The sequence below is a fragment of the Dacryopinax primogenitus genome, assembly GCF_000292625.1.
Source record: "Dacryopinax primogenitus strain DJM-731 SS1 chromosome Unknown DACRYscaffold_6, whole genome shotgun sequence".
In the NCBI taxonomy this organism is placed as follows: domain Eukaryota; kingdom Fungi; phylum Basidiomycota; class Dacrymycetes; order Dacrymycetales; family Dacrymycetaceae; genus Dacryopinax; species Dacryopinax primogenitus.
In genome coordinates, this window is record NW_024467203.1 from 1,064,793 (window position 1) to 1,089,683 (window position 24,891).

Genomic DNA, 24,891 nt, shown 5'->3' on the forward strand with positions numbered 1-24,891 from the left:
ACTCAGTGTTACCATTACTATTACTATTACTATTACTATTACTATTACTATTACTATTACTATTACTATTACTATTACTATTACTATTACTATTACTATTACTATTACTATTACTATTACTATTACTATTACTATTACTATTACTATTACTATTACTATTACTATTACTATTACTATTACTATTACTATTACTATTACTATTACTATTACTATTACTATTACTATTACTATTACTATTACTATTACTATTACTATTACTATTACTAAGGCTTTTATTATTTAAGGTTATATAATTTTCAGGTTAAGGTGCATGAAATATTCAGGTTAGTGTTATTCGGGTTAGGTGCTGTTTCATCATCCATACACGGCTGTGTACAAACGGAGGCAATGCCCGTTGGAACCTCGGACTATCGGCTTTCCATACCAGAGTACCTCCGTGGATAATTCGCACGATTTCGATTATAATATATTCGAGTGATCGGCACGTGATAACAGACGTTTGAATCCATTCACCGCTTTCGTCCTTCCCACTTCGGACTATATGGCTAAATTTCTATGTCAGTTCTAATTGTTCACTATCTAATTTATTCCGGACGTAGTCATCGCCTCACAGAAGCTACGGTATGCGCGCAGGAATCTGTAGCCGGACCACCGTAATACAGACGCCGATCATTGGTTTCAAAGCCCTTCTCATCAGCCCCTAGGTCAACTACATATACGCAGCCAGGCACGCAGACCGTCGTACTGAATGATATGGAGGGGTGTCACGACATTGACTACCCGACTTGAACAGCCTTTGCTCCGGCGGCCTTCCTTATAGGCGAGCGCTCTGGTTTCGAACTGGACAAGCTGTTTGATCATATTTCGCGACTCCTGGGATTTGAGGTAAAACTCGCTAAATTCTGCGTATTGACTCGCATATTGATATTCGGTACGGCATCTTTACCTTTTCATTGTATACTACTGTATTCTTACGGTCGTTACCCCTAGCCCATTCAACCAAAGACATTCAAAGGGACGCTGGAACAAACACGCACCTATGCCTTCGCCTTCTGAAATGCGTGGAGCAAGTGATGACAATTCGAATGTATTTCCTACCGTACGCTATGCGTCCTACGCTCAAGTAGACGAAATCACGAGTATATCTCCCGTCCTGGATCCTCAAGTTTACCCCACCCTTTGACTTGTTTGACTTGGCACACTCCAACATACAGCAACGTCGCATCACAGACCACCGATCCATCGGCAACTATGTATGAAGCAGGTGTACCTCCCCTCCCAGGCGTGCTTCCATATCCGAATGTTTCTCCTACATTAAGTGTATTAGCAGACCATTCAGCAGATTCAACATCTCAGAATCAATCTATACCCAAACCACGATATCCAGCATGGCACTCCGATGTACAATACCGATCATCCGTTCCGCCCAGTCCTAATCTTCTCTCCGACTCCTCCGCCCGCCATGGTGTCAAAAGGGCGCATGAAACCTTGCATCCTAACTCCGTAGCAAGTTCGGAGCCCGAACGTGCAGTTGAGCTCCACCGCTTCTCTGGCCCTGTCCTTGTCCCCTCCGGTGTGCTCCGGTCTAGCTCGACCGAATCGTCCGGGTTTCGCTCGCCTGCAACGCGCCTCCCCCCAAGTACAACACTGATGCACTCGAATGAGCATGTCCATCCTTCGGCGCCTGTTCCCATTCCCCAAAGGCATGTTTCGAGTCCTGAAAGCGGCTCTACTGATTCGCCATCACAACCCATGACACCATCATCTGGTCGTTCCGTGCAGAGCAAGTCTGTCACTCGAAGCAATCCTGAAGTTCCGGAGTTCCGTTCGCACGATCCCTTCGGGAAGAAACTTATCTCAGAATGTCCTATGGACGACGACCAAGCCCCCGAACACCTGCCAAGATCGTGCCCACCTTCACTCGAACGGAAACGCCAGAATTCAGATTCACCAAAAGAGCACAAGCGTAGGAAGTCGGAGACATCAGCTCTATCATTTTCGTCATCTGCTGCGGGAATTTCTCTTGAACACGACGTGCCAACTGAGCCCCCTCGTTTGCCTCGCAATGTGCCCCCTATACCATGGCACCGTGTCGAATATGACTTCAATCTCCTCCACCGAGTAGAGAGGGATCTGGCCAGTACATGGAGGCACTTCAAACAACCCAGTGAACCCTTTCCAGACCTTCGAACGAAGTTTGGGCTGCGCTGTAAGCATTGCGCCACCTTGTGACTACGGATGTGCTAAAACTAGCGATCAGTTCAACTGCTCGATGTCTCGCACTATTTATATTTCCCGGGCAGAGAGCCGAAGCACTTGGCCCCCGCGCCAATGCCACGGCTCGAGCCGGGAGTGAGACTGCAAAATATGAAGACTGAACGAGATTTGAGCAACAATCCTGCTCGGCTGCCTCGACCCCTGCTGGATCGAATGGACCTGATATCCTGGCTTGATGTGCTGTTACAGCTCCCCGAAACGACACAAGTCGGCAATCCCCAGCCTTATGGAACCCAAATTTGGTATGATCCTACATGTCGGTGTCTTCCTCATGAACTGCTTAGTGAGCCACTTTTGATGTGGTGCATGGATATCTTAATTCGGACGGAGCTGAGCGACCAAGTGCTGATCGCTGCTATCGTCTATCTGATTTGCTTGGAGCCTATAATTCGTCAAGATCAAGAGCAGGCAAGGCATACAAGAGCCATGGGAATTCGGTCTCCTCCACTATCATCCTGTCATACGACACTCATTGCATGTTGCACCCTAGCCACCAAATTCGTAGAGGAGAAGTCGTCTTCACTGAAGGCATGGTCGCGCATTACCACATTGAACTTGCAGCAGCTCTCAGAATGCGAACAAAAAACTCTCCGAGACTTGAAGTATAACGCTTGGCCGCTCTCGCTCGTCAGGGAAACATTTTCTCTCACTTGGCAAGGTAAGGCGCACGGTGCCCCCTCCCTTCCTGGACTCTTGCCACCAATTCACGTGTAGGGCAAGATGCGTCCTCAAGGAACCGCCCCTGGATGCATGGGTTAAATTTCTGTCACTTCTCAGTATCTTAGGATTATCATATGACTTCGTTGTATTCATTCATGGGCTGCACAATGCTTACTCTGGTCGATTACCCTTTTTTGTTTGTATTTACATAGATGTTCATGACATTCAGTACAATTATGTACAGCGAACGTAAGTCGATCTCACTGTAGCTGCTGAGTTAGAACATGAGGTTCCCAATGTTGTGCTTTATCTGAATTTGACTTCTGTCCGTGTTCCTGTGTGGTGCTCGCCTTCCAGCAACAACGTTCGTCACCGTCCCACCAGTTCGCAGTCTGGATTTCATTGAGGATTCAGTCGGAGAATTGTCCGTGGCGGGTTGGCCATACAGTTATCATAGTACAGCAGATGTACGGTCTTCGCAGGAGGGGAAACCGCCAGAATGTTAGAAAACGCATTTACCTGATTCAAAAGTGTTTGTCAAAAACATGAATAAGAGGAAATACACCTGGAGAATACAGAAGATCAAGTAACGGGAATCGGCCCAGATGACCGAGGCTGACTGATCACCTAGGTGGGCGAGGCGAGGTCGGATCAGACCACAAGATTGTCCTCTTCCTCTTTCCTAAGTCTACCATTAGCGGCGTTGCTGTGTTCGGCAGAGGATCAGCCTAGCTACCGATCAAGGCTTTGTATTTGTCACTTCATTCCCAATATAGCTGTATGGAAAACAATGCGCTCCGTTGCACCACGCGTCGGGGAGCGGCAGGCCCATTGCCGGTGAGGTAGCGGCGAACCCAGCTGCTGCGAGGACGGCGACAAGGGCTGTGATAGGACCGTATACGATGCGCATGGTGTGGTATGCTCGCTCTGATGCGTGAAAAAGGTTTCCGGTTTGGGGAAGACTGGGCTGTGGGTCCTGGTTGATTCTGTCAAGATTTCGCGATATTTATGCCATTCCCTTTCGTTGAGATTGATGTCGCCCAAGAGTGAAGATCGATATGTTAATTGACAGTTAACACCAGCTCCAATCCATTCTAGTACCATGAGAGGGTATTCTACAAGGACACGACGTCCTTCATCATCTCTATCTCCTCCGGGAAAGAAAGAGTCAGCGTGGGTGCGTCTGTCCCGATCAGGAAAGCATTGAGAAGAGCGCAATAGAGCATGCCCTGCGAGTGATCGAGGAGCACAGATACGTCAAGTCCGTTTTCTGGGATGCGCAGCAACTGTACAGCGTCAGAATCAGGACCGGACGAATCCAATGAATAGTTGTCTCTCGCGCGGGTATTGACTCGAAATGGCAGGGATAATACGTCGAGATGTATAGAAACAATAGAACCTCTAAGCGACGCATGTCGCTGATCGGTTCCGATCAAAGGACAGGTTTGCTATTCTAAGTCAGGACTGATTGAGTTGGAGACGAAGGACATAATACATTGCCCGTGTGACTAGGAATATTGATAGTAATACCTTGATACTGACCTGACTCAACGGGCTCGTTATATAACGGGGCGTTAAACTGAAAAGTAAGCGATTATGTTTCGGCTGAAACCTGATCGAAGTGATCGGCGGCAGGTTAGTTACCGTGTCTCACCGGAGAAACGGCGGATATTCTTCCCCCTTCCGAACACAGCGTTTACCACATGCATGCACAGTGTGAAATGATTCGATTTCTCGACGGCAGTCTTGAACGAGAGATCGACAGAGATGAGTACAGTAATGCTACAAGAGATGTACGCTACGACGTACGTCTCTCGCACGGGGATGAGATTGATGAGAGTAAAGATCCAGGTAAAAGATACAAACCTCCAAGCATCGGTGAGGTGAAAGTAGAGAATCAGGGGATTATGCGTCGATCTCGCTCTCCCCTTCATCATTGTTCTCATCCTCGTAAAGGATAGCTTTCAGCACCTGAATCTCCGTCTCCTTCTCCATCAATACCCTCTCGAGCTCCTGTACCCTCTCGTCCTTGTCGGCTAAACGCCGTTCGAGCGTCTCGAGGTACTCTGCACGTCTCGCCCTGCTTTTCCGTGCCGCGAGCGTGTTCTTCACCCGTTTCTGCATGACCTTGCTCGTGACATTCTCGATCAGGTCTCGGTCATCTTCCTCATCGTCCCCCTCCTCCACAGCCTCGATCGCACGTTTGAAACCAGCGACCTTATCCGGCTCGAGGTTCTTCTCGAATCCTCGTGGGAGAGTTCGCACACTGGTGCGCGAAGCGCCGTGGTATGTCCGGGATTGGATAGGCGCGTCGAGGGCGATACGCCGTTTACCACGGGAGGGGCGGGAGACCCTCCCGTCGGAGACCGGGGTGGTGGAGACCATCGGAGAGGCGGAAGCGGAGGGGGAGGGAGAGGGGCGGTCCTGCTTTACAAGATCGGAGTGGGTGCCGGAGGGCGTGCGTCCTTTTCCCGGCCTGGAGCTCGTCTGTGAGGACGCTGCTGGTGCTGGGGGAGGAAGGGCGGCTGAGCGTACTGCAGGGGCAGGGGCGGAGGGGAGGACGTGCGACGGGGGGGTGATTCCTATGTTCCACGGGTATAGCAGTTCATGCGGCGACATCATCAGATCAGACCTGCCTTCGTTCGTGTACTGGTCAAAAAAATCTCGGATAACTGCGTCTGCAGGCGACGGAGAGCGCGGCGACCATATGTCAATAAACAAGTCTATAGGGGAGAAGCAGGACAGACCTTCTTCAGGTTCAGCACCGCAGCGCTCGCCCGAGAACGGGCTGGTGGTCTCCTCGAACGCAGCTTTCAGTTCGTCCGACACCGTCCCAGTCTCGACAAGATCTTCCAGTGCAAGAGCAATCGTCGATGAGTTAGGCTGCTGGATGCCCTGCTCCTCTGCCATGCCGGGGTGATGGTACGTCTTGAGCTCTTGTGCGATACCCCGACCCATGTTGTGTTCGATACGGGCTTTTACGTTCTGCGGTACATTCCGCATCTGCAGGTATGATCCAGTGAGCCCTACAAGGTCAGAGGGAGCGATTGTGGGCGGTATGGCCGGTGTTGGTTTTGAATCTCGTCGTAGCATTATTGGGAGTGGGGAGGTGGTGGTAGAGAACGAAAGAGCGCGGGTATTCGTCTAGGGTTTATGAATGGTCGGAAAGGGAAGGCGTAGTAAGGGCGTCGGTTTCCTGCGGCAAGAGGGCGCAGAGAGGGGTGAATGAACTGTGGAAAGGGTTATTGTTCACTCAGTTTTGCCTCCTTTCTCTGACATTCCGTGACTCACGCCTCGTGGCCGAATCCTCCTCAACAGCGCTGTCGAAATGGCGCATACATCCAGCTTTCATTGATGGCCCTTTGCAGTCTTCACACGTTCTTATCATTCATCATAACGATACAGCTTGTCGGGTAGAATGTACTGGTGACATCACTATTGGTCTAGTTCACAACATTGCCCCAGATCCCTTTTCTCAATCGTCATCACTTCACGTTATCAGTTTGCATCTCCCTTGGTCAGAGCGTCGTAGCTTTGTAGCTTTTATTTACAGGAGCGGTGCTTCTCCACCTTGGTCGCTCTCAGCCTGATCAGCAACACGCGTTCTCAGCGTGCACCCCACTTGCCCGAGTCCAGTCAGACAGCTAGGTGATGTCAGCCGGTGCTTTTGTCCTTCCAAGTGGGAGTAGCGTGTATCCTGAGCCGGAGCGCATCCAGGGACCTTGAGAAACGCCCATCGCTCTCGCTGGCATCCAGCCTCGTGTTGGGTAAGTGTTCAACCCTTTCCATAACTATCCTATTCATTCACGACGTCATTCCAGTTTTTTGGGATCAAAGATTGACCCCCTGACTGCTTCTCGTCGCCGCAATCAACAGCAGCGACCGAAATGGGAGACGGCACCCTCTCCCCGCGTCGTCCGTCGAACGACACTGCACTATCGTAACCAGTCATCCCAGTACTCATCCCAGCACGTTCGTTGTACATTCCTGTGGGCGCCTCTCTCTTCATTTGGCTTGCTTCGTCGTTATCGGCATGCTCTAGCCCTGGCAATTCCGCGCTCCTTCCCTTCCCGGCTCCTTCTCTGGCGAGTTCCCCCCCCCACCCGGTTTCACTGCTGCCCCTTCAAGTCCGCTCTTTTCAGATCGAGGACGGCAGCAACTCAGCTGTATGTGTGCCGGGTTCGCCTCGGGCTCCAAGCGCTTATCCCCTTGCTCTTCGTGCAAATCCGAGATCCGCCCTCAACGCTGCCCTTCGATTCAAACCTTCCTTCGAGTACCAGGATAAGTCACAACCGCAAGGTGGGGTAAGCGAAGCTCAAAGCCGAGGTGAGGCAGAGAGGCAGAGAGACAGCCGTCAGAACTCGCCGGGGCGACCTTCGAGAACCTTGCCAACGTGGGCAAAAAACCTCGCCGACTTGAACAACAAACATCGCCAAACTGGGTAAAGAACCTACCTGCGATTTATTTCGCGTACAATCATCCCCAAGGATATTGTACACACTGCTAGTGCATGGAGGGCGGCTACCACCGACTGGGGAAACCGTTGCGCTCGTGTGTGCGGGACCTCGAAGTCGACCGTATTCCGATGGGCTATGGTCCCCACCTGGCTCGGCTATTTTCAGATCACCCATCACCCACTGACCGTCAGGCATGTTCCGGGGATTCAAGGTTCAGCGTGGCAGGAACGGCGGTCGGATTTGCAGGAAGAACGATGAGGACAATATTGGATACCTCGCGTCGCAATTCTCGACCGAGTCAGATCGAATAACAGGCTCCTCCTTTCTGCCGGTCTCAGGATCCGATCTCTCCGAAAGGCCTGACAACAGCGCACGCGACCTTTAGCACCATACACATCTTCGTGCTCCAAATGAGCACTCGGCACTATGAACGCTAGCCGGTCATGGCATTGCTGTCCATCTTGGTGTCACGTTCATAGGTATCTGGGGCACCAGGCGACGACAAGTCATCCCCGACCCAGCTATATGGGCCCCAATATCTTACAGCGGATTTTAACGCCCCAAACTAACCGCGTAACTACGTCAATCCAGGTGCATTGCTGTCCAACCCCTGGTGAGGGTTGGAGGGAGCCTAATTTGCTGTACACCTACGGATGAGAGGCGAACTTTCAACTGAGGAGGAAGAAGCCGATGAGCCGTCATGTCTCCCACCCGCCTACGCTTTGCGATGCCCGACTTTGCCTACCACCGGTCTAGACTCGAGTACGACTTCAGGACAAGACCAAAGGACACCGGCGAGTCGGAGCTTACAGCCTCAAGATGTGCATATGAGCCATCCTGACGCACCAATTGCAACAATACTCATTCACCTGAGCAACCGCCTGGCACCCAACTTGTCGATTCACCAATTCCCACTGCTGACGCAACTCTGAGTGCCTGCATCTGCACGCTACGACACCGATCCTTGCTCGACGTTGTTGTCTCTCAGTTCGAGATGTTGTCCGATGCGCTGCGATCGCCCATTTGTTGTCCCCGATGGCATATCCGGCATCAAGTATCAAAATATGCGAAAGGATCGCACGATCGAGAAAGGAACAGCAGCCATTCGTTGTATCAAGTATGAGGACGACGGACATCATTCACCTTGCACTCCCAGATCGAACGATATATATCATCCTCACTGCTCCTGTACAGCGGCATCAGCACCCACGCTTGGGAACCGTAAGTAATTTGAATTTCATCATCTCATCATCATCCCGCATCACATCTCCCACACAAGAGATTTGCAGATTGTAATATAATTTATTTCCATCGCAATCCCTGTTCTCCTTCATTCGGAGCAAGGAATCGATGCCAAGAGAGGTGTGGGACGGTGCTATCTCTTTCCCGTTATTTGTCTCCGACGTGGGAGCAAAGGCGCGGGCGGATATTACAGTATCTACAACTGGCTGGGTGGTGGTGCTATACAAATACAACGCGTACTCTGATCCCATTTCTCCTTCGCGGAGATCTCCTCCTAGGAGATACTGGGAATGACATTGAGAACAAGCAACAGGAGAAACGCAGAAAAAAAAACCAGGCAACACGCAACAGAAGAAGAAATTAGGACTACAAGTGTACCGACGTTTGAATTTGAGCGAAAAGGGGGGAACGGGGCTGGTTGGTGGTGCGAGTGTGCGGTCGGCGTGTGCGCGACGCGCGGCTTGATGTCGTGCGAGGCGTGAAGTGGTGCGAGATGCAGGGGCGCAATTGATGTGGTTGTGGTGTCGTAAGACTTTTAAGAAAACCGTGAGACCGAAAGAAAAGGTGAGAGATGTACGCAAGGTCCGTGAGATGGGGGTCCGTGCGCAGGTTCGTCGTCGTCGTCGTTATCGTCCTCACGGCCTCTCGGCTACGCGCCCCTCCTATCCCCTTCAACTCTGTGACCGCTACTGTGTAGTTGGTGCTTGACTTGCAAGCTAGATGATGGACGGACGAAGAGCTCATGCGTCTTCGGCATATCGGAGCGACTTGAGCACGCGGATTTCGACATCGCGCTCCTGGATCGTGCGCTCAAGCTCGGCAATGCGCTCCTCGCGCTCGGAGATAGAGCGCTCGAGCTCCTCGGTATACGCGGCCTTGCGTGCGCGGGACTTGCGAGCGGCGAGCGTGTTCTTCGCCCGCTTAAGCGCTACCTTGTCCTTGATTGTGCGGACAAGCTCGGTCGTTTCTTCATCGTCTTCTTCATCGTCTGCCTCCAGTTTCCGCTTTACACCCGCAGCTTGTGCAATCGAAAGCGCCTTCTCGAATCCCTTGGGCAAGGGCTTCGCGGCGGTACGGCTGGGACCATTGTAATTCCGGGGCTGGATGGGTGCGTCGAGCGGGATCCGCCGACGGGATTTTGATGCGCGAGTGGGGAGGCTACGGATGGCCCTGCCGTCCTCGAGCTCAAGATCGGGCTCGGTCTTGATGGCGACGTCTGGAACGGGTGACGTGGATGACTCGTCCGATGGCGAGCCGGCAGCAGAATTGTCGGAGCCAATAGGAGATGCAGGAGTTGGCTCCGCAGCAGACTGAACGGGGATATGATTGACTGGGGCATCGTGGTTACCAGCGGCGAGGTCGTTCCCCGGAAGCGCCGCAGCGAGCGCGTTGCTGGCGAGGTCGAACGAGCTCGGCTGGACGTATGTGGGGCTGGAGCTACGCCAGAGCTGACTCGGTACCACGGTTTGTGGCTGCTCCGAGCTCCAATCGGTTGAAAGATAGGGGTTGAAGGAGGCGAGCAAGTCTGGATTGATACCTAACCAAATCGATTCGTGAGACACGTCAGTTTCCTCGGAGGGTGAGTCGGTCATACCATCCGAGGTCATCTCGAGCGAAGTGCTATCCAACCCGCTGAGGAAGGATGGGTCCATGATGTCAGCGAGGGAGAGACTAGGCACATCCAAGCTGATGGGGCTGGTATTTGAACTTGTGATGATCTGACTGCCGCATTGTGCGCTACGCATTGCGGCGTACGAGTCAGAGAGAAACGCAAGGTCGGTCTTGACATTGTTGTTTGAGATTTGCTGCTGCTGTTGCTCGTTTGACCGGTGTGAAAATGCTTGATCTAGACCGACACCCCATTCCACTGAGCCAAAATAGCTCGCGTAATGCGCCATCGTTTCGATACGACAATGTACGAGATTGTTCGATGCAAGTTGCAAAGCGATACGTGGATGTACGGTGTGATGGATGGATGTGCGATGAGTCGAAGGGTATCGATGCTGACTCGAGGAGGAGGGGAGGTGGTGGTCGAGAGGAGAACCCCTCCCTTGCCCTCGACGCGCCAACGCTCATGTAAGTCACCGCTGTTTGACGATGACTCCCCGCACCCTGGCGGACTCAATTCTGCACCGCCGCAGCCGCAGGGTTTGCGTGGCTCTCTGGCAGCTATTATCGCCGAGCGCAGCCGGACACGTTGCAATGGTGCCCCTTCGTTTCATGATCTACTCCAGCTATTCATACCATCATTGTCAAAAGGAGTACTAGTATTTACTCCGGTGAAGATGCAAAAGGAGAGGTTGTCGCCTCATCCCCAATTTGCTCACGTGAGCTGACAATCTTTCTACGACCCATCCGTTTATGGCAGTCAACTTCGGCCCGCACATCGCCGACTAATGCTTCTTCCGGGATCAACTCCGGTCCTACGAGACCAGTCATCCTACGTTCTCATTCTGTGAAGAGGACGCGTAAGTTTTTCGGCGGGCATCTCCCTGTGTGAGGACACCAGACTCAATCCCATGGACTGCTGGCGACTTGCCTATCTGCACACATCCAACAGAAGCACACTTGGCAATTAATCGTGTCCTGTAACGCGCGGTTCTCGGCAACTCTCCTAACTTGCACGTTCTCTACGCACAAAAAATGATAGCCCAACTGGGAAAGAAAATTTTCGCGCGCGCGTGATAATATCAGGTGCGTCTCTCGTTGCTTGCGGCAATATCCGCTGACCGTAAAAGTAGACAAGGTGCCAGAGTTATGTGCCCTTACACGGCTGGAGGCGGTTTTCCCGTTTTCTCGCTCCTCTGCCAGGGTACCCTTCTTCGGTGCCCTCCATCCCCCCCCTCCTTCCTCACTGTCTGATATCCGAGGCAACTCGTAACCGTCGCAAGAATAAGCACGATAAGGATGACGAGAGTCATCCAGAACGCCTGCCCGGGATACGTGCTCTGGCTGATGTTCAGCTGGTCCGTCTGGTGCCTCACCCATCCCAGGAGGGCGATATCGCATGCGTATGCTGCGAGGGTGAAGAGCGTCGCGAACAAGGAGAAGACGGAGCAGACCCTGGGTGCGATCAGCGGCTGGCCAATGGCTGGCGAGTTCAGACGTACAGCCTTTCGGTCGCTCTCTCGCTGAAGGAGAGGACGAAAGCTATGGCAGTAACTATGCACGCCACGACGTGCACTGCGAGCCCCCGAGTCCAGCTCGATCCGACAGTCTCGCTCACCCTGGCCTGGTTTACAAACGTGACCGAATACCCGTTCCCGGTAGTCACACAGTGAAACCCGGCAGACGTGTCGATCGTAAAACAGTACCCCCATAATCCGAACCTGAACTCGCCCGAGAAATCCGGAGGCTGGTTGGTGATACTGCCCAGGCCATCGAAGAAGTGTACCCGGGTGATGTCGAATCGGTGGATCGGGGGCACGGAGATGGTGACGAGGATAGAGAGGAGAAGGGCGAGGAAGAGGAAGATTATCCCCGGGATCCAGAGTACGCTGCGGGGGGTGAGCGTTGTACTTTCGAATCGTGGCGTGGACTTACGTGGCCATCGTGTCGATAGGTTGCTCTATTGAGTCGGCTGGACTATCGTTCATCTCGTGATTCATCTCGCCATCGTTCGTTTCGCGGTTGTTCACCCCACGAGCATTCATCCCGTGGTCGTTCATATCCCGATCGCCCATGTTGTAGTGGACACAGCAGACCCACACTCCAACTCTCAGCGGGTTATATCCCTCTTCCGCAAGCCCAATCTGAGACCGGACGGCAGACCTCAGCCTCAGCCTCTGCCGAGGTACGCATGGTCAGCAGAGAACCCCGCCGGGATACCTAGGGAGGGGGCGAGCAGGCTAAGCCTTGCCAGGCGATTTCCTGAGTTGACTGACGCAGAGAATAAATGGTCGGGCTGCGGACCCCGGAAAGCTGCGTCCAAAAGGGTTTTGTGCGCTTTCTGCGAGAGTTTCGTCCTTTGTTACTAATAAGTACTAGTAATGCTTAATTTCTGGTTGAGTTGGAGAAGAAGGTGGTATAGAGCGATTTATGCTGGATATTAAGAAGCAAGTCAGGTTCTGATGGCCAGCCACGGAAAAAGGCTTGGACCACTGGGCGGAAAAACAGGCATGTGACAGCACCAGAAAGGACAACATGAGGTCATACGAGTCTGGCCAGCTTCCAATCCCAGAAAAATGTGGGTCGACTTGCCCACAGGGCACACGCTACAGTTTGTCTTATCACGTAATAATGGGTGTCTCCGTAGGCACAGGGAACCTTGACTCGGAAACACAAATTTTGAATAAGATGTTGGGCAAATGGATCGTACGGTCCGTAATGAGTCAGGTAAGGGAAAGGTTCGCCCAACGGGAGCGTAGAGATGAGGGAGAGAAGGCCAGAAGCCTAGGAGCCCATCAGACCACCACAGGCGGTTTCTCCTGCCTCCCGGGCCTGCGCCACGTCGGATACACAGGCTGTCCCGCCTTCCTCCTCACCCTCCTCTCGGCCCTATGTCCCAAACAAGCCGTAATAGTAGCGATAATAAGGGAGATGACGATGACCATTGACATCCAGAATGCCTGACCGGGGTAGGCGTTCTGGCTCAGAGGGCTGAGGAGGGAGAGCTGGTATTGTACCCAGCCGAGGAGGGCGATGTCGGCTGCGAAAGCTGCGAGGGAGAGGAGCAGTGCTAGGAGGCAGAAGATGGCGCAGAGCCTGGGTTTCACGTTAGTTCGTACCGGGCGGCCGGGGGGGGGATGAGAGCGTACAGCGTTACGAGGACCATCTCGCTAAAAGAGAGGAAGAAGGCGATACCAGTAAGGACGCAAGCCGCTACGTGCATTGCGAGCCCTCTAATCCAACTCGAATGTATAGTCTGCGTCGCTCCGACCTGGTTTGCAAACGTGACAGGATACCCGCTCCCCGTGTGCACGCAGTAAAACCCCGTAAGCGTGTTAAACGTCGTAAAACAGTAGCCCCATATGCCGAACCTGAACTCGCCTGCAAAGTTCGGAGGAAGGTTCGTGATCGACCCTAGGCCGGAATGGAAGTCTACGCGGGCGATGTCGAGCCTGTGGATGGAGGGGAGGGAGACGGTGACGAGGATTGAGAGGATGAGAGCGAGGAAGAGGAATATGATTGCGGGGATGCAGAATGCGCTGTTTTTGGGGATGAGGTTAGGGGTACTGGGGGGAGAAGAGGGACTTACGCTGCCATCGGTGCTGATTTGGGTGGCCTGTCGTACCTTGTTGGGGAGACGCGAAGCACTGGCAGGCGTCGACCCATGCCAGTCTTATATACCGTTACCGTATGTACCATACGGCACTTGAGGAGCGCCGGCTCAGACTAAAAGGTGTCAGCTGCACCGCCGAGATTATTTTGAGCAGCAGGGGATAGAGTGAGAGACCATCTTGAAATGGCGAGCCCGAAGCGTGGCCCTGTGGGATTAGAGGGAAAGGTCTTGATGCTCGTGATCGAGGGAGAGCCTGAGAGACAGGGGACCCCAGGGGCCCAGGGGCTTGGGAGGGACTTCAAGTTTTCTCTTCTAGATCTTTTACTTTGGAAGCCTTTTGATGCGTAAGTTGAAGCGCTTGACTTGTACAGGATCGACGATGACTTGTACTGGTACTAGTATTGGTAGTAGTAGTAGTAGCACGCGATCAGCCATCGGCGACCAGAAAGCATCGCAAAAAGGAACAGACACTCAAGCCCGCTATCCCCGAGTCCCCGAGTCCCCAAGCCAAGTACAGCCAGTCAAGCCAGTCCATAGTCCAAGCGCTTCGAGAAAAAGAGGAAGTTCGAGGCCATGTCCCACCTGCACCTAGTAGTACGAGAAGGCTGGGCTAAGAGGCCTCAGGTGCGAGGTGCGAAGGGTCAGGCGACACGTGATCCCTATCAAGTGAGACGGAGTAAGACACTGACGTCATCCTTCTTCCCTCGAGCCAGGGCTGGGACACGAACGGCACGAAACGCGCATGAACGCTCGGACTGACGAACGAGGACTCGGAGGAGGGCGCGGGTTGGATGGAAGCCGTTCGCCAACCTTGTGGTTCCCGATTTTGCCTCGGGCTCGGCTGTTTGCGGCTGTTTGATAAGGGGAAGAGAGCACGGAAATAGTACTGCCTACCATGAAGGTAGCAGAACCTCTCCCAGCAGGGCGCGTAATAACAGTTTGACTATTAGCGTAGACGTAGATGTAGACGTAGCGATTGTCATCCCTTGAGTAAAGGGGGACGTAACACGAACACATTAGAAAAAGAGAGAAAGACGTGTATGTATGGCCTAGCCTCCTCACCAAGCAGGCAGTTCGTGGTCGACTCTGCTGACCATAGTCCAGTGCTTCATACCGCCGCCGGGCGAACCTTCGCCTGCTGCCTCCTCCACCACGGCGCGCCTCCCATCGCATACTCCCCCCCAGCTCCACCCTTCACGTACCTCTCGCGCCTATGTCCAAAACAGACCGTACATCCCGCAAACAGAAGGAGGATAAACGTGACCAGGGTCATCCAGAACCCCGGTCCGGGAGAAGTGTGCTCGCTGATGTTGAGTTGGGACATCTGGTGCTGCGTCCATGTTAGAAGGGCGATGTCGCAGGCGAAGGCGATGAGTGTTAGGAGAGCGGCGAGGAAAGCTGTTAGAGAGGAGACGCTAGAGGTGTGGGGTTAGCAGGGCTTGTGAAGGTGAGTGGGGCGGCGTACAGAGTGACAGTAACATGCTCGCTGAAGGACAAGAGGAACGCGATCCCAGTAACGACACACGCGACGGCATGCACTGCAAGCCCTCTTGTCCAGCTCGTTCCTACCGTCTCCGTCCCCCCCTGCTGGTTAGCCACGGTGACGGCATACCCATGTCCGGTATGGACACAGTCAAACCCGCTGGTCGTGCTCGTCTGATAACAATAACCCCATATGCCGAACCTAAACTGGCCGGAGACGTTGTCCGGTGTTCCGGAGATGGTGCCGAGCCCGGAGAGGAACGTGACACGGGTGATGTCGAAGGGGTGTAGGGAGGGGAGTGAGATTGTGACTAGGATGGAGAGGACGAGGGCGAGGAGGAGGAAGATTATACCGGGGATGCAGAAGATGCTGTGTGGGGTGAGCGGGTGAGTGGGGGAAGGGGGAGGAGGGGCTTACCGGGCCATCCGAGCTGTTGTTACTGTTACTGTTGGGTGTGGGTGTCGAGGTGTCGCGGGGTGGTTAAGAGGGGTGATGAAGGACAACACCTCGCTGGGGTTATATGCTCCAACCGCCCCACACGACTAGGGCGAGCGTGTTATATATTCCAAAATATCCGACTCCATGGGATGAACAACACGATGCATAGACCAAAGATCGGTGACGAGCAAGTGCAAAGCAGAGTAGTGCGGATGCAGTTGACGATGTACTGACGGATAGGTTACGTCATAGGGTACCATCAAAAGTGTCCATTTATGGCAACTGTATTGCTATGGCCCACTCATACACGCCTAGGAAGACAGCACCACCACAAGAGATCCACACTGTACGGGGTAACACTCCCGCAAACAACGCTCGCACTCCCTCCTCAGCACGGATCTGCAACAATCGGCCGTAAATACTCTTCCCTTTCCCTCCAGTCTGTACACAGTCAGCCAACACTCTCACATCCGCAGGGAGGCACTTACACGCATCTCCAGCATAACACGTGTTTTCGCTACGTCTAACGGCGTCGTGATCGCTGCTGCTACTCCCCCAGCTACGCTCCCGCATATAGCTGCTTCTCCAGAATAAGCCTTGCGCCCACTGTAGCGGAAGAAGAGAGACTTGAGTTGCTCATATAGCGGGAACTGGATGGACGTGAATGGGATCTATCGGCGTGTGAGCGTGTGAGTGCGGGAGGAGCAGGGCTGGGGGGCAGGGGAGGGCGAGAAAGGCAGGGATGAACGCAGACGCACCTCACGAGCAACGGTCGTCCCGAACCCTTTGTAGAACCCTCTCAACCCCTCAGTGCCCCATAACCTCCTTGCGCTCTCCCAGCTCCCTACTTTTCCTTTCCCTATAACCCCAGTCCCGCTCCCAGTCCCGCTCCCAGTCCCACTCCGCTCCACGCCAGCAGCGGCCGAAACTGCGTAAGCACCCGTCTGAGCTGCGGACTTGACTACCTCTGTAGGGACGCGCACGAGACATGCGCATATCTCGCCCGTGCTGGCGGCTAGGAGGTGTCGTGCAGGCGCGGATTGTTCCCCGGGTAGGAGGGGAAGGAGGAGATGCTTCATCTGTTCGTACATGACGAAGAACGCTGCCGCTGTCCATCATAACCACAACCACAACCACCCACGTCAGCCCTGCCCCCCGGGATGGGATGAACAGGCACTCACCCCCCGGCGCACTACCAACAACCACACTCCCCACACCTCTATATATGCCCCCCAACCCCCCCGCGCGCCAGAAACCCTGCCGGCTCTGGAGACGCGTCTTGAGCGTGTCGAGCGGGAAGAAGAGGAGGTCGACGGATGTTCCGGCTAGGGAACCGGCGAGGAGGGATTGGGTGAGTGTTGGGGGGGACATATGCCTGGGGGTGAGGAGGGATGGGGGTGGGGGTAGTTGAGGTTTGCCAGGAGGGGAGGGCGAGGGCCGGTTGGCCGTCTACTGAGAATTAATATTGTCGAGCCTGCGGATTATTTTGTTGTAGTAAGGAAATCGAAATTTGGTCGGCCGAACGCGTGAAGGGTGTCGGTGATAAGGGGTAAATACTAGGGCCGATAGGGATCGCCACTCAAATCGTTGTTGGCGCCCATTCACCTCACTCTGGACTAGCACTTGCACTCTCCCTTCTCTCTTCCTTCCAACTCCTCCTCCTCTCCTCTCAGTATTTCTACAACATCATACTTCCAATATCAACCAGAGCAACATGAACTCTCTTCAAGCAAAACCCAACGGGATACATCCCAAGCCTCCGGCAACAGCGCGCAAGCGGCCTGCGCACGCGACAGGTGTGATACAGAGTGATTCTATCAAGGTATGTCCCTCTCTCTGTCACACACACACACACTCTCTCTCTGGCTTTGATCTCTGGTATTGAGTTTTGGGTGCATCGCTCACTGGGGATGTAGGACGTTGCCGATTCCCTTGGTGTTGGAGGGTTGCAGGAGGCCATCGCGAGTGCTTTAGCCAGCGATGTAGAGTACAGGATCAACCAAGTTATCGAGGTGCGTCCCCCTCCCTCCCTCATCCATATCCAATACTCACACACACGCAGGAAGCAGTCCGGTATATGAAACACGCCAAACGCACCGTGCTCACTACGGCAGACATCGACCTCGCCCTCCGGAACCTTAATATCGAGCCTCTGTACGGCCATTCCCCGAGCGTGCCACTCTCGTTCCGCCGTTTTCAGCCGAACCATTCTGAGGCCAAATCATTCGTGTATGCGGTGGAGGACGAGGAGGTGGACTTGGAGCGCGTCGTTAGGGAGAGGAGGGTTAAGGTGCCCCGGGAGGTGGGTGTGAAACGTATGCGCTCTTCTGTGCTTCTTGAGGTTCGGGGGAAACTGACAGGAAATAGCACACTGGTTAGCAGTAGAAGGTGTACAACCTCTCATACCGGAGAACCCGCCCCCGCCACCAACCTCCCACACACAAACAGACCGTCCCTCTTCCCCCTCCTCCCCTCCCTCCTCCTTGCCCTCCTCCCTCCCCCTCCCTTTACAACTCTACCATACCCGGCTCCTCTCCGCCCTCCTCTCGCCAGACGACGCGCGCCGTGCAGCTGCGCTAGCATCACTAGCAGCAGACGCAGGGCTCCAGCTGCTTGTCCCGAACCTCGTTAACTGGGTCGGGGAGCGGGTGACGCGCGAACTCGCCCGGGCGGAAGAGGGCGACCCTGCCGTTCTTCAAGTCGCGCTGGGGATGATAGGCAGTATGGCGAAAAACGAGAACATCTTCTTGGAACCTTATGTCTGTCCCCTCTTTTCCCCGGCTTCCGTATAACTAACCCCTGGTGGGCAGCTACATCAAATTCTCCCACCCTTGCTCTCCCTCCTGCTCGTCCACCCCCACCCTGCCCCCTCTCTCCGCCCAGTCGCAGCCTCAACACTACATCAACTCATCACCCTCTACTCACCGAAATACACCACACTCGCCTCCCGGCTACTCAAGACCCTCCTCCGCGCGCTCCTAGAACCGGAGCGCGCGCTCCCGACGCGCGCAGGAGCGGTGCGCGGGCTGGCGGCGCTAGGCGTGGAGGGGGTGAGACGGGGGTTGGTGGAGAGCCGGGGCGCTGAGAGCTTGGGCAGGGAATGTGAGGCTTTTGAAGAGGCTGGGAAGGGGGGGGATGGGGGGGAAGAGGAGCAGGAGCAGGTGGCAGAGGCTGTCAGGGCTGTGAGGGAGGCTCTGCGCCTTCTGGCACCTGGTGCGCCTGCCCCTGGGGGAGCGGAAGAGAGCGCCCTGGATCAGGCGGGGGAGAAGAGGCTCCAAGAGGTGTTTGGAACGTATTTCGGGAGGATGATCTCTCAGGATCTGGACCGGGTTTGGGCGAGAGGGGTGTTGCAGGCTGTGGGACGGGGAGAGGGCAAGGATGTAGACGTGGATGTGGATGTGGATGTGGATGTGGTGATGAGTTGATCTTCTTCCTCTGTACTCGGTTGTATCTTACAGAACAGAACTGTGTAATCTACCCCTTCCTCCTCCGGGGAAAACAGTTACAGCCTCCCCTGCCTCTTAAGCTCCTCCTCGATCGCCTCAACAAGCAACCCCATCCCCAGCCCAGCGAACTGGATCATATTCTCCCCTCTCCCCCTATCCTCCAGATTCCTCTCAAGCGTCTTCTCCACTCCAGGGCCAACAACTGCGAGTGCCACATACCCCGGGTCGCCGTTCTTTCCCGGCACACTACGACTAGGCCCAGCAGTCCCGCTCTCCGCCAGCACCCAGTCCGCACCTAGCACACGCTTATGATGCCTAGCCAAGCCTAGCACAACCCCCTCCGTAGGCCCCTTATACGTCTTTAGCATCTCCTCCGTCCATCCCCCGAAAAGGACACGAGATGCCAGAGTGTAGAGCGTCAGCCCCCCGCGGTAGAAGCTGCTCGCTCCAGGGGTTGAGAAGAGTGGAGGATGAGGCCTCCGCTGGCGGTCTCGGTTAGTGATAGGGTGAGCTTGTGGGTGTGAAGGAGGGTGGTGAGGTGCGTGAGGCGGGCTTGGAGGGAGGGGGGGGGAAGGACATTGTTGTGTCTTCGGTTGGGCTGGGCTGGGTGGAGTTGGGTTGGGTGGGGTTGGAGGAGGAGGAGGTGGTGGTGGTCGTTGGTTGTGAACAGAGGATACTGGGGAGGGTGTGGAGTGGTATTATTAATGGAGGCATGCCAGCTGGCACTCGTATGAATAATATCATTGTCAACACCATCATTATCATCAACAACAATAACAATAACAACGAACTCTCACTCCGTTCTGATCCTCTACCTAACCTCATCATCCTTCCTCTGTCTGCTCCACACACTCCCAAAGTAACTCCAACGCCAACCTCGTAAACTCCCACATGTTGCCCACCCTCTCCGTCCCCCCAGTGCGGACCTCGACCGCTCTCTCCACCCCTGGGCCCACGACTGCCAGAGCGACATACCCGGGTTGTCCGTTCTCCCACTCTTCCTTCCTTCCCGGACCTGCGATTCCGCTCTCGACGAGTACCCAGTCTGCCCCCAGCACACGCCGGTTCTCCCGCGCGAGGCGGAGGACGACCTGCGTCCCAGGCCCGGAATAGGCGACTACGTCTTCCGCCGACCACCCACCGAACGCAGCGCGCGCGAGAGGGGTGTAGAGTACCTGCCCGCAGAGGAAGACACTACTCGCCCCGGGGGTGGAGACGAATGTGGAGGAGAGGAGTCCGCCACAGGCAGTCTCGATTATGGATAGGGATTGGGAGCGGGCGTGCAATTGCTGGCGGAGCGTTCTGGCGCAGGCGAGGATTGGAGCTGGGACAAAGTCGGGAGGATGGGACATGGACATGGATAGGGAGAGTGCTCGGCGGGGGTGGAGAGGTAGAGCGGCGAGTGGTCGGAGAGAGGAAAGGAGGGGAGTGCACCGGCTGGCCATGAGTTGCTAATATGGTTGTGACGAGTATCTTCTACCGAGGAAGGTGACGGGAGAGCGTTAACGCTTTACATTACCCAGCAACAGCGCATTTGTTGTAATGTAACTGCAGCAGCCCAATAATTCCAGGATTAGTCCAGTCCGTGGACAGTTCCCGGAGGGACAATCCCGCTCCAATACTCCGCCTTCGATCACCAATGCCCAATGCCCAATGCTCATCGCCCATCGTCCGATACTCCACTAAACCTCAAGCACCTCCTTCACCTTCTCCCCTTTCACAACCTCTCCCATCTCCCGGACGACAACAACCGCGACCTGCCTGCACGCAACCATCAGTCCCTCTCATCAGCCCTCCGCCCACGACGAAGGTCAAAACGCTCACCTCAAACAGAGCACATACCCCGTATCCTCGTCCCTCAGCTCGAGCATATCCACCACATGTACCCCTGCGCGCAGGGCGAGAAATGGCAGCTGGACGGACTGACATGTGTGGGGCTGGAGTGGGCCTAGGGGCTTGGAGTTCTCTAGCGGGATGAAAGCGGCGCGCGAGTTCTGGACTTGGTCGTCTAGCCAAAGGGTTAGTGTTCTGCATCCCATACCCAACATCCCGCTGGGGACAACTGCCTGGGCAGGACTTGGAAAAGGGGACGTACCGCCGGTCGAACCGGGTATGGGCCGCCAAGGCGGACAACTGACCACGAGCCGGCGGACGCTACTCGACTGGTTGAAGACGAACACCTCGAGGTTGAACATATCCAGCAGGCGGAGGGTGTCTTGTACAACCAGGGCCGGGTACTGGAGTGCGATGCTTACCAGTACTGGTTCTGTTGGGACTTGCATTTGCATTTGGGGTTGTGATAGGACTTGGACTTGGACTTGGGATGGGTAGACGCTGGTGGGCGCTGGAATTCCCATCCCGGGGCTGGGACTGACGTTCCCCGGCGGGAAAGAAACCCGATTCCTCTCCCTCGTCGCCGACTGCGGGGGGTACACGGGCGTCGCAGGCGGTCTCTGCCCCGCGCTGCGGCGGGGCGAACCCGCCGAAGGGGAGGGGACGACGACGGGTACTCCGTTCGGTCCGAGGAGGGTCATGAGGCTCGCGCGTGGTGCGTTCTTGGGCGATGAGGATGAGGGCGAGCGGGGGAGGTTGGTGTTGAGCGAGAGTGAGGAGGAGAGGGAGGGGAGGGTGTGGCTCCTCGGTGGTGGGCGCCTAGAGGGTGCGGAAGGGAGGACAGGAGGGAGAGGGAGAGCAGCTAGCGTGGCCCGTTTGTCTTGTTCTGTTGCTAGGGGGGAGGCGATAGGCGACAAGTGGTGGTTCGCGTTTGTCCCATAGGGGTTGGGCGTTGTCCCTTGCCCTTGCCCTGCTCCTGCTCCTGCTCCTGCTCCTGGGGCTGAGGTGGCCGTGGGTGGGGGGAACGTTTCCCCTCCTCTCGCGCTTGGCTGGGTAGGCGTAACGTCGATCATACAATTCCAAGTCGAAGGAAAACTGTCAGTGACGTACTCCACCTCCGGGACTTTCCCCGCACCAGCACCCGCACCCGCACCAGCACCAGCGCCGGCACTAGCGCCATTCGGGCGAGCGAGCGTCGGTGTCCGAGGACTTGAGGGGACGGGAAGGAACGCCCGCCCTAGAACGGTGATGCTTACGCTCCTCTGTGCTGGGCGAGACTTGCCCTGTCCCGCCGCTGCGCCCGCCCCCATCCCAGTCCCAGTCCCAGCCGCAGTCCCAGCCGCAGTCCCAGCCGCAGTCCAGGGTGTGAACCTCACGTCATACAAGAGGTTATACTGATCCTGTGCCTTCAGTCTAAGAGGGAAGAGCCCCCCACTAGACTGGGCGGGATCCCAGGAAAGGAGCAAAGTGCGCGTATCACCCCCGCTGAGAAGGACATCAACTTGCTGCAACTCGAATGAGTAGCCTTCTCCCGAGTTCTCGACTTCGACGCAGAGGACACATTTCCTATTCTCCCCGCCTTCTTCTCCCACTTGGTCGTCGTCCTCCTCCGCGTCGGCGTCCGAAGGCTGATGTGGACCATGACCATCACCAGAAGGACGCGGGAGGAAGGCAGCCCTCATCCGGACTTTGAGCCCTCCAACCACGGGCAGCACACGGCGGAACGCCTTGCGCATTATGGCCGGTACGGATCTGGCTCTCGCATGCGCGTGTGCATATGCGTAAGGGGTAGGCGTAGGCGTCGGGGCAGTACTAGGGACGGCAGAGGAAGGGGGGGACTCTAGCTGGGGGAGAGAGAACAGTTCGCGCCTCAGTGTTTGGGCTAGCCGGGTCGAGGGTAGTTCTAGGTCTGGAAGAGGCCGGAGCAGCCCGTCGAGCAGGTTCACTTCCTCAAACCTGGGCGCTTCCTCTTCCTCTTCTGAGGAGGAGGGGGGGAGGTCGCTGCTCCCGCTGCTGGGTGTTGGGGGCTCGGAGGGGAGCGAGGGGGGGGAAAGGGAGTGTAAGGGCTTGCGGGCGGGGGTTAGGGGAAGGGGCTTGTCCCTCAGTGTTGCGGAGCATGTGAGGCATAGAAGGGGGTCTGTGGACCGGGTACGCAGGTAGGCTGGGAGCGGGTGGTCGGTTAGTTCATACTAGGCATTCGGAGGAGGGAAGGCGCACAGATCGTCACTTGCATCGTGAACAGCGCTATCCAAGCCTTGTCCCTCTCTGACCAAAGCAGCCTGAACTCTTCCTTCCCATCCTTGCCCTCTTTTCCCTCTCCCCACACGAACGTACCCATGACCACTCCCTCCGCTCTGGCGAACTTCCTGTCCCAGTCCGCTGTGCCCGGGGTAGGAACAGGCGTCTGGGGAGGAACGCTGAGCGCTGAGGGGCGGAGTGATGCTGCTCTTGACGGGGGGAGGGAGAGTGCGGAGGAGGGACGTGCGGAGGGAGGGTGAGGGTTGAGAGGTGTGGATGGGTGGGTGGGGGCGATGTAGGCTGCTTCTAGGGTGAGCTGGGTGCGGGATAGGAGAGTGAGCACGTTGGTTGGTGGTGTGTCTGATGAAGAAGAAGAGAGAGGGATACGGAGTGAGAGTATGAGTGGGAGGTGTTCATCTGCGAGACGGGTGTTAGAGGGGTAGAGCAAGGTGAGTGAGTACTGTACCGTAAAACGCGAATTTGCGTGATTGGATTCGGTTTGCCCATCCAGCGTAGTCAGTAATCGTCGTCAGTGATAATTCAGATGATGGAATGAAGATGTCCACAGAGGAACGGCCAAACAACTGCTCGATACTTGTCATTCTATCGACATGGACAACGGCGAAGAAGAGATGATATTGTTGTTCTTCACTGCCACTTGTAATAGTATGTCATCTTATGTTCAGTGGGATGAGAGTATTCAATGGACATGGATGCATCTCATAGAGCACATTCACACTGTAAACGAATGGGACGATATACATTCCATCACCCAATATACTGTATCACACAGCAAACTACCCATCTACTGCTTCTTCGGTTTCTTCCCTACAGAGACGATCAGCCATGCCCATCCTATACCGCACACACATACCCCCGTATTTGCTCCTCGACGTCTGCCTATTCGGCACACCATTCAAATCCAGCGCTCCTCTCACAATCTTATACCTACACTCATCAGCCGCGCCCCCTTCCCAACCCAAAACACAGCACCCACCTAACACCAGGCAAATCCTGCGTCCTCCCCCCTCTCACAAGCACCACACTATGTTCCTGCAAATTATGCCCTTCACCCATGATATACGCCATCACGCTCCTCCCTGTGGTGAGCTTGACCCGGGCAACCTTGCGTTTAGCAGAATTAGGCTTCTTGGGCTTGACCTCGCTGAAGATCTTCCCGCAGACGGCGCGTCGCTGTGGGCACTGGAGGAGCTGGGGAGAGCGAGGCTTGGATTGTCTGTGGGGCTTGCGCTTTCCTCGGCGGACTTGGTTGAGTGTCATTTGGAGGGTGGGGGAGGTGTGGAGGGTGCGTTGGAGGAAGGGGGTGGGGTTGAGCGTGCGGAAGGGGGTGAAGCAGGGGGAAGGGTGGAAAGAGGGTAATGTCCGTGTGCTGGGTGTCAGTACTGGATGAGCGATGGCCGCTCTGAGTGTACAGCGTAATAATGTAGCCATCCCAGCAAATGAGCAATTGTAGTGCAAGTGCAAGTCACTTCACTCTAGACCATTTACCTTGTCTTGACATCTAAAAAACTCCGAGCACAGCCACTCAAACGCGTCAAAGAGTCGCGTACATGCGCCCTCTACCACCCACACATC

The 24,891-nt window shown here is 55.2% G+C and overlaps 11 protein-coding genes across 11 annotated transcripts; 2 read left to right on the forward strand and 9 right to left on the reverse strand.

The window, feature by feature from the left end:
* Positions 1-4,723: 4,723 nt before the first annotated feature.
* Positions 4,724-6,030, reverse strand: DACRYDRAFT_115482 (uncharacterized protein; the record flags this gene model as incomplete). Its single annotated transcript, XM_040770012.1, has 2 exons — positions 4,724-5,615; positions 5,685-6,030. The coding sequence occupies 2 exons, from the start codon at positions 6,028-6,030 to the stop codon at positions 4,843-4,845; spliced, it is 1,119 nt and encodes a 372-aa protein (XP_040630172.1). The 3' UTR covers positions 4,724-4,842.
* Positions 6,031-7,393: 1,363 nt separating this feature from the next.
* On the forward strand, positions 7,394-8,170 carry DACRYDRAFT_21502 (uncharacterized protein). Its single transcript, XM_040772422.1, has one exon. It carries the CDS (start codon positions 7,588-7,590, stop codon positions 7,777-7,779), a length of 192 nt encoding a protein of 63 aa, XP_040630173.1. The 5' UTR covers positions 7,394-7,587; the 3' UTR covers positions 7,780-8,170.
* Positions 8,171-9,102: 932 nt separating this feature from the next.
* On the reverse strand, positions 9,103-9,997 carry DACRYDRAFT_21503 (uncharacterized protein; the record flags this gene model as incomplete). The annotated part of the gene is made up of 1 exon (XM_040772423.1): positions 9,103-9,997. A coding segment is annotated over one exon (588 nt), but the record flags the coding sequence as incomplete, so codon positions are not given.
* Positions 9,987-10,534, reverse strand: DACRYDRAFT_115483 (uncharacterized protein; the record flags this gene model as incomplete). Its single annotated transcript, XM_040770013.1, has 2 exons — positions 9,987-10,173; positions 10,231-10,534. Coding segments are annotated over 2 exons (489 nt in total), but the record flags the coding sequence as incomplete, so codon positions are not given.
* Positions 10,535-11,401: 867 nt separating this feature from the next.
* On the reverse strand, positions 11,402-12,319 carry DACRYDRAFT_106446 (uncharacterized protein; the record flags this gene model as incomplete). The annotated part of the gene is made up of 3 exons (XM_040768270.1): positions 11,402-11,699; positions 11,747-12,133; positions 12,180-12,319. 3 exons carry the CDS (start codon positions 12,317-12,319, stop codon positions 11,402-11,404), a joined length of 825 nt encoding a protein of 274 aa, XP_040630176.1.
* A 2,463-nt stretch (positions 12,320-14,782) lies between these two features.
* Positions 14,783-15,820, reverse strand: DACRYDRAFT_21505 (uncharacterized protein). The gene is made up of 3 exons (XM_040772424.1): positions 15,758-15,820; positions 15,323-15,709; positions 14,783-15,272 (listed from the first exon to the last, which is right to left on the reverse strand). Exons 1-3 carry the CDS (start codon positions 15,763-15,765, stop codon positions 14,966-14,968), a joined length of 702 nt encoding a protein of 233 aa, XP_040630177.1. The 5' UTR covers positions 15,766-15,820; the 3' UTR covers positions 14,783-14,965.
* A 225-nt stretch (positions 15,821-16,045) lies between these two features.
* On the reverse strand, positions 16,046-17,149 carry DACRYDRAFT_94278 (mitochondrial carrier; the record flags this gene model as incomplete). Its single annotated transcript, XM_040777207.1, has 4 exons — positions 16,046-16,219; positions 16,267-16,449; positions 16,537-16,886; positions 16,960-17,149. 4 exons carry the CDS (start codon positions 17,147-17,149, stop codon positions 16,052-16,054), a joined length of 891 nt encoding a protein of 296 aa, XP_040630178.1. The 3' UTR covers positions 16,046-16,051.
* Positions 17,150-17,492: 343 nt separating this feature from the next.
* DACRYDRAFT_94279 (TAF-domain-containing protein) lies at positions 17,493-19,203 on the forward strand (the record flags this gene model as incomplete). The annotated part of the gene is made up of 5 exons (XM_040777208.1): positions 17,493-17,600; positions 17,695-17,790; positions 17,841-18,093; positions 18,146-18,537; positions 18,589-19,203. 5 exons carry the CDS (start codon positions 17,493-17,495, stop codon positions 19,201-19,203), a joined length of 1,464 nt encoding a protein of 487 aa, XP_040630179.1.
* A 787-nt stretch (positions 19,204-19,990) lies between these two features.
* On the reverse strand, positions 19,991-20,604 carry DACRYDRAFT_21506 (uncharacterized protein). Its single transcript, XM_040772425.1, has one exon. It carries the CDS (start codon positions 20,580-20,582, stop codon positions 20,049-20,051), a length of 534 nt encoding a protein of 177 aa, XP_040630180.1. The 5' UTR covers positions 20,583-20,604; the 3' UTR covers positions 19,991-20,048.
* A 123-nt stretch (positions 20,605-20,727) lies between these two features.
* Positions 20,728-23,897, reverse strand: DACRYDRAFT_115487 (uncharacterized protein; the record flags this gene model as incomplete). The annotated part of the gene is made up of 5 exons (XM_040770014.1): positions 20,728-20,985; positions 21,049-21,232; positions 21,320-23,218; positions 23,275-23,712; positions 23,762-23,897. The coding sequence occupies 5 exons, from the start codon at positions 23,895-23,897 to the stop codon at positions 20,907-20,909; spliced, it is 2,736 nt and encodes a 911-aa protein (XP_040630181.1). The 3' UTR covers positions 20,728-20,906.
* A 195-nt stretch (positions 23,898-24,092) lies between these two features.
* Positions 24,093-24,747, reverse strand: DACRYDRAFT_50059 (30S ribosomal protein S12; the record flags this gene model as incomplete). The annotated part of the gene is made up of 2 exons (XM_040774965.1): positions 24,093-24,243; positions 24,293-24,747. The coding sequence occupies 2 exons, from the start codon at positions 24,745-24,747 to the stop codon at positions 24,093-24,095; spliced, it is 606 nt and encodes a 201-aa protein (XP_040630182.1).
* Between the last annotated feature and the right edge of the window lie 144 nt (positions 24,748-24,891).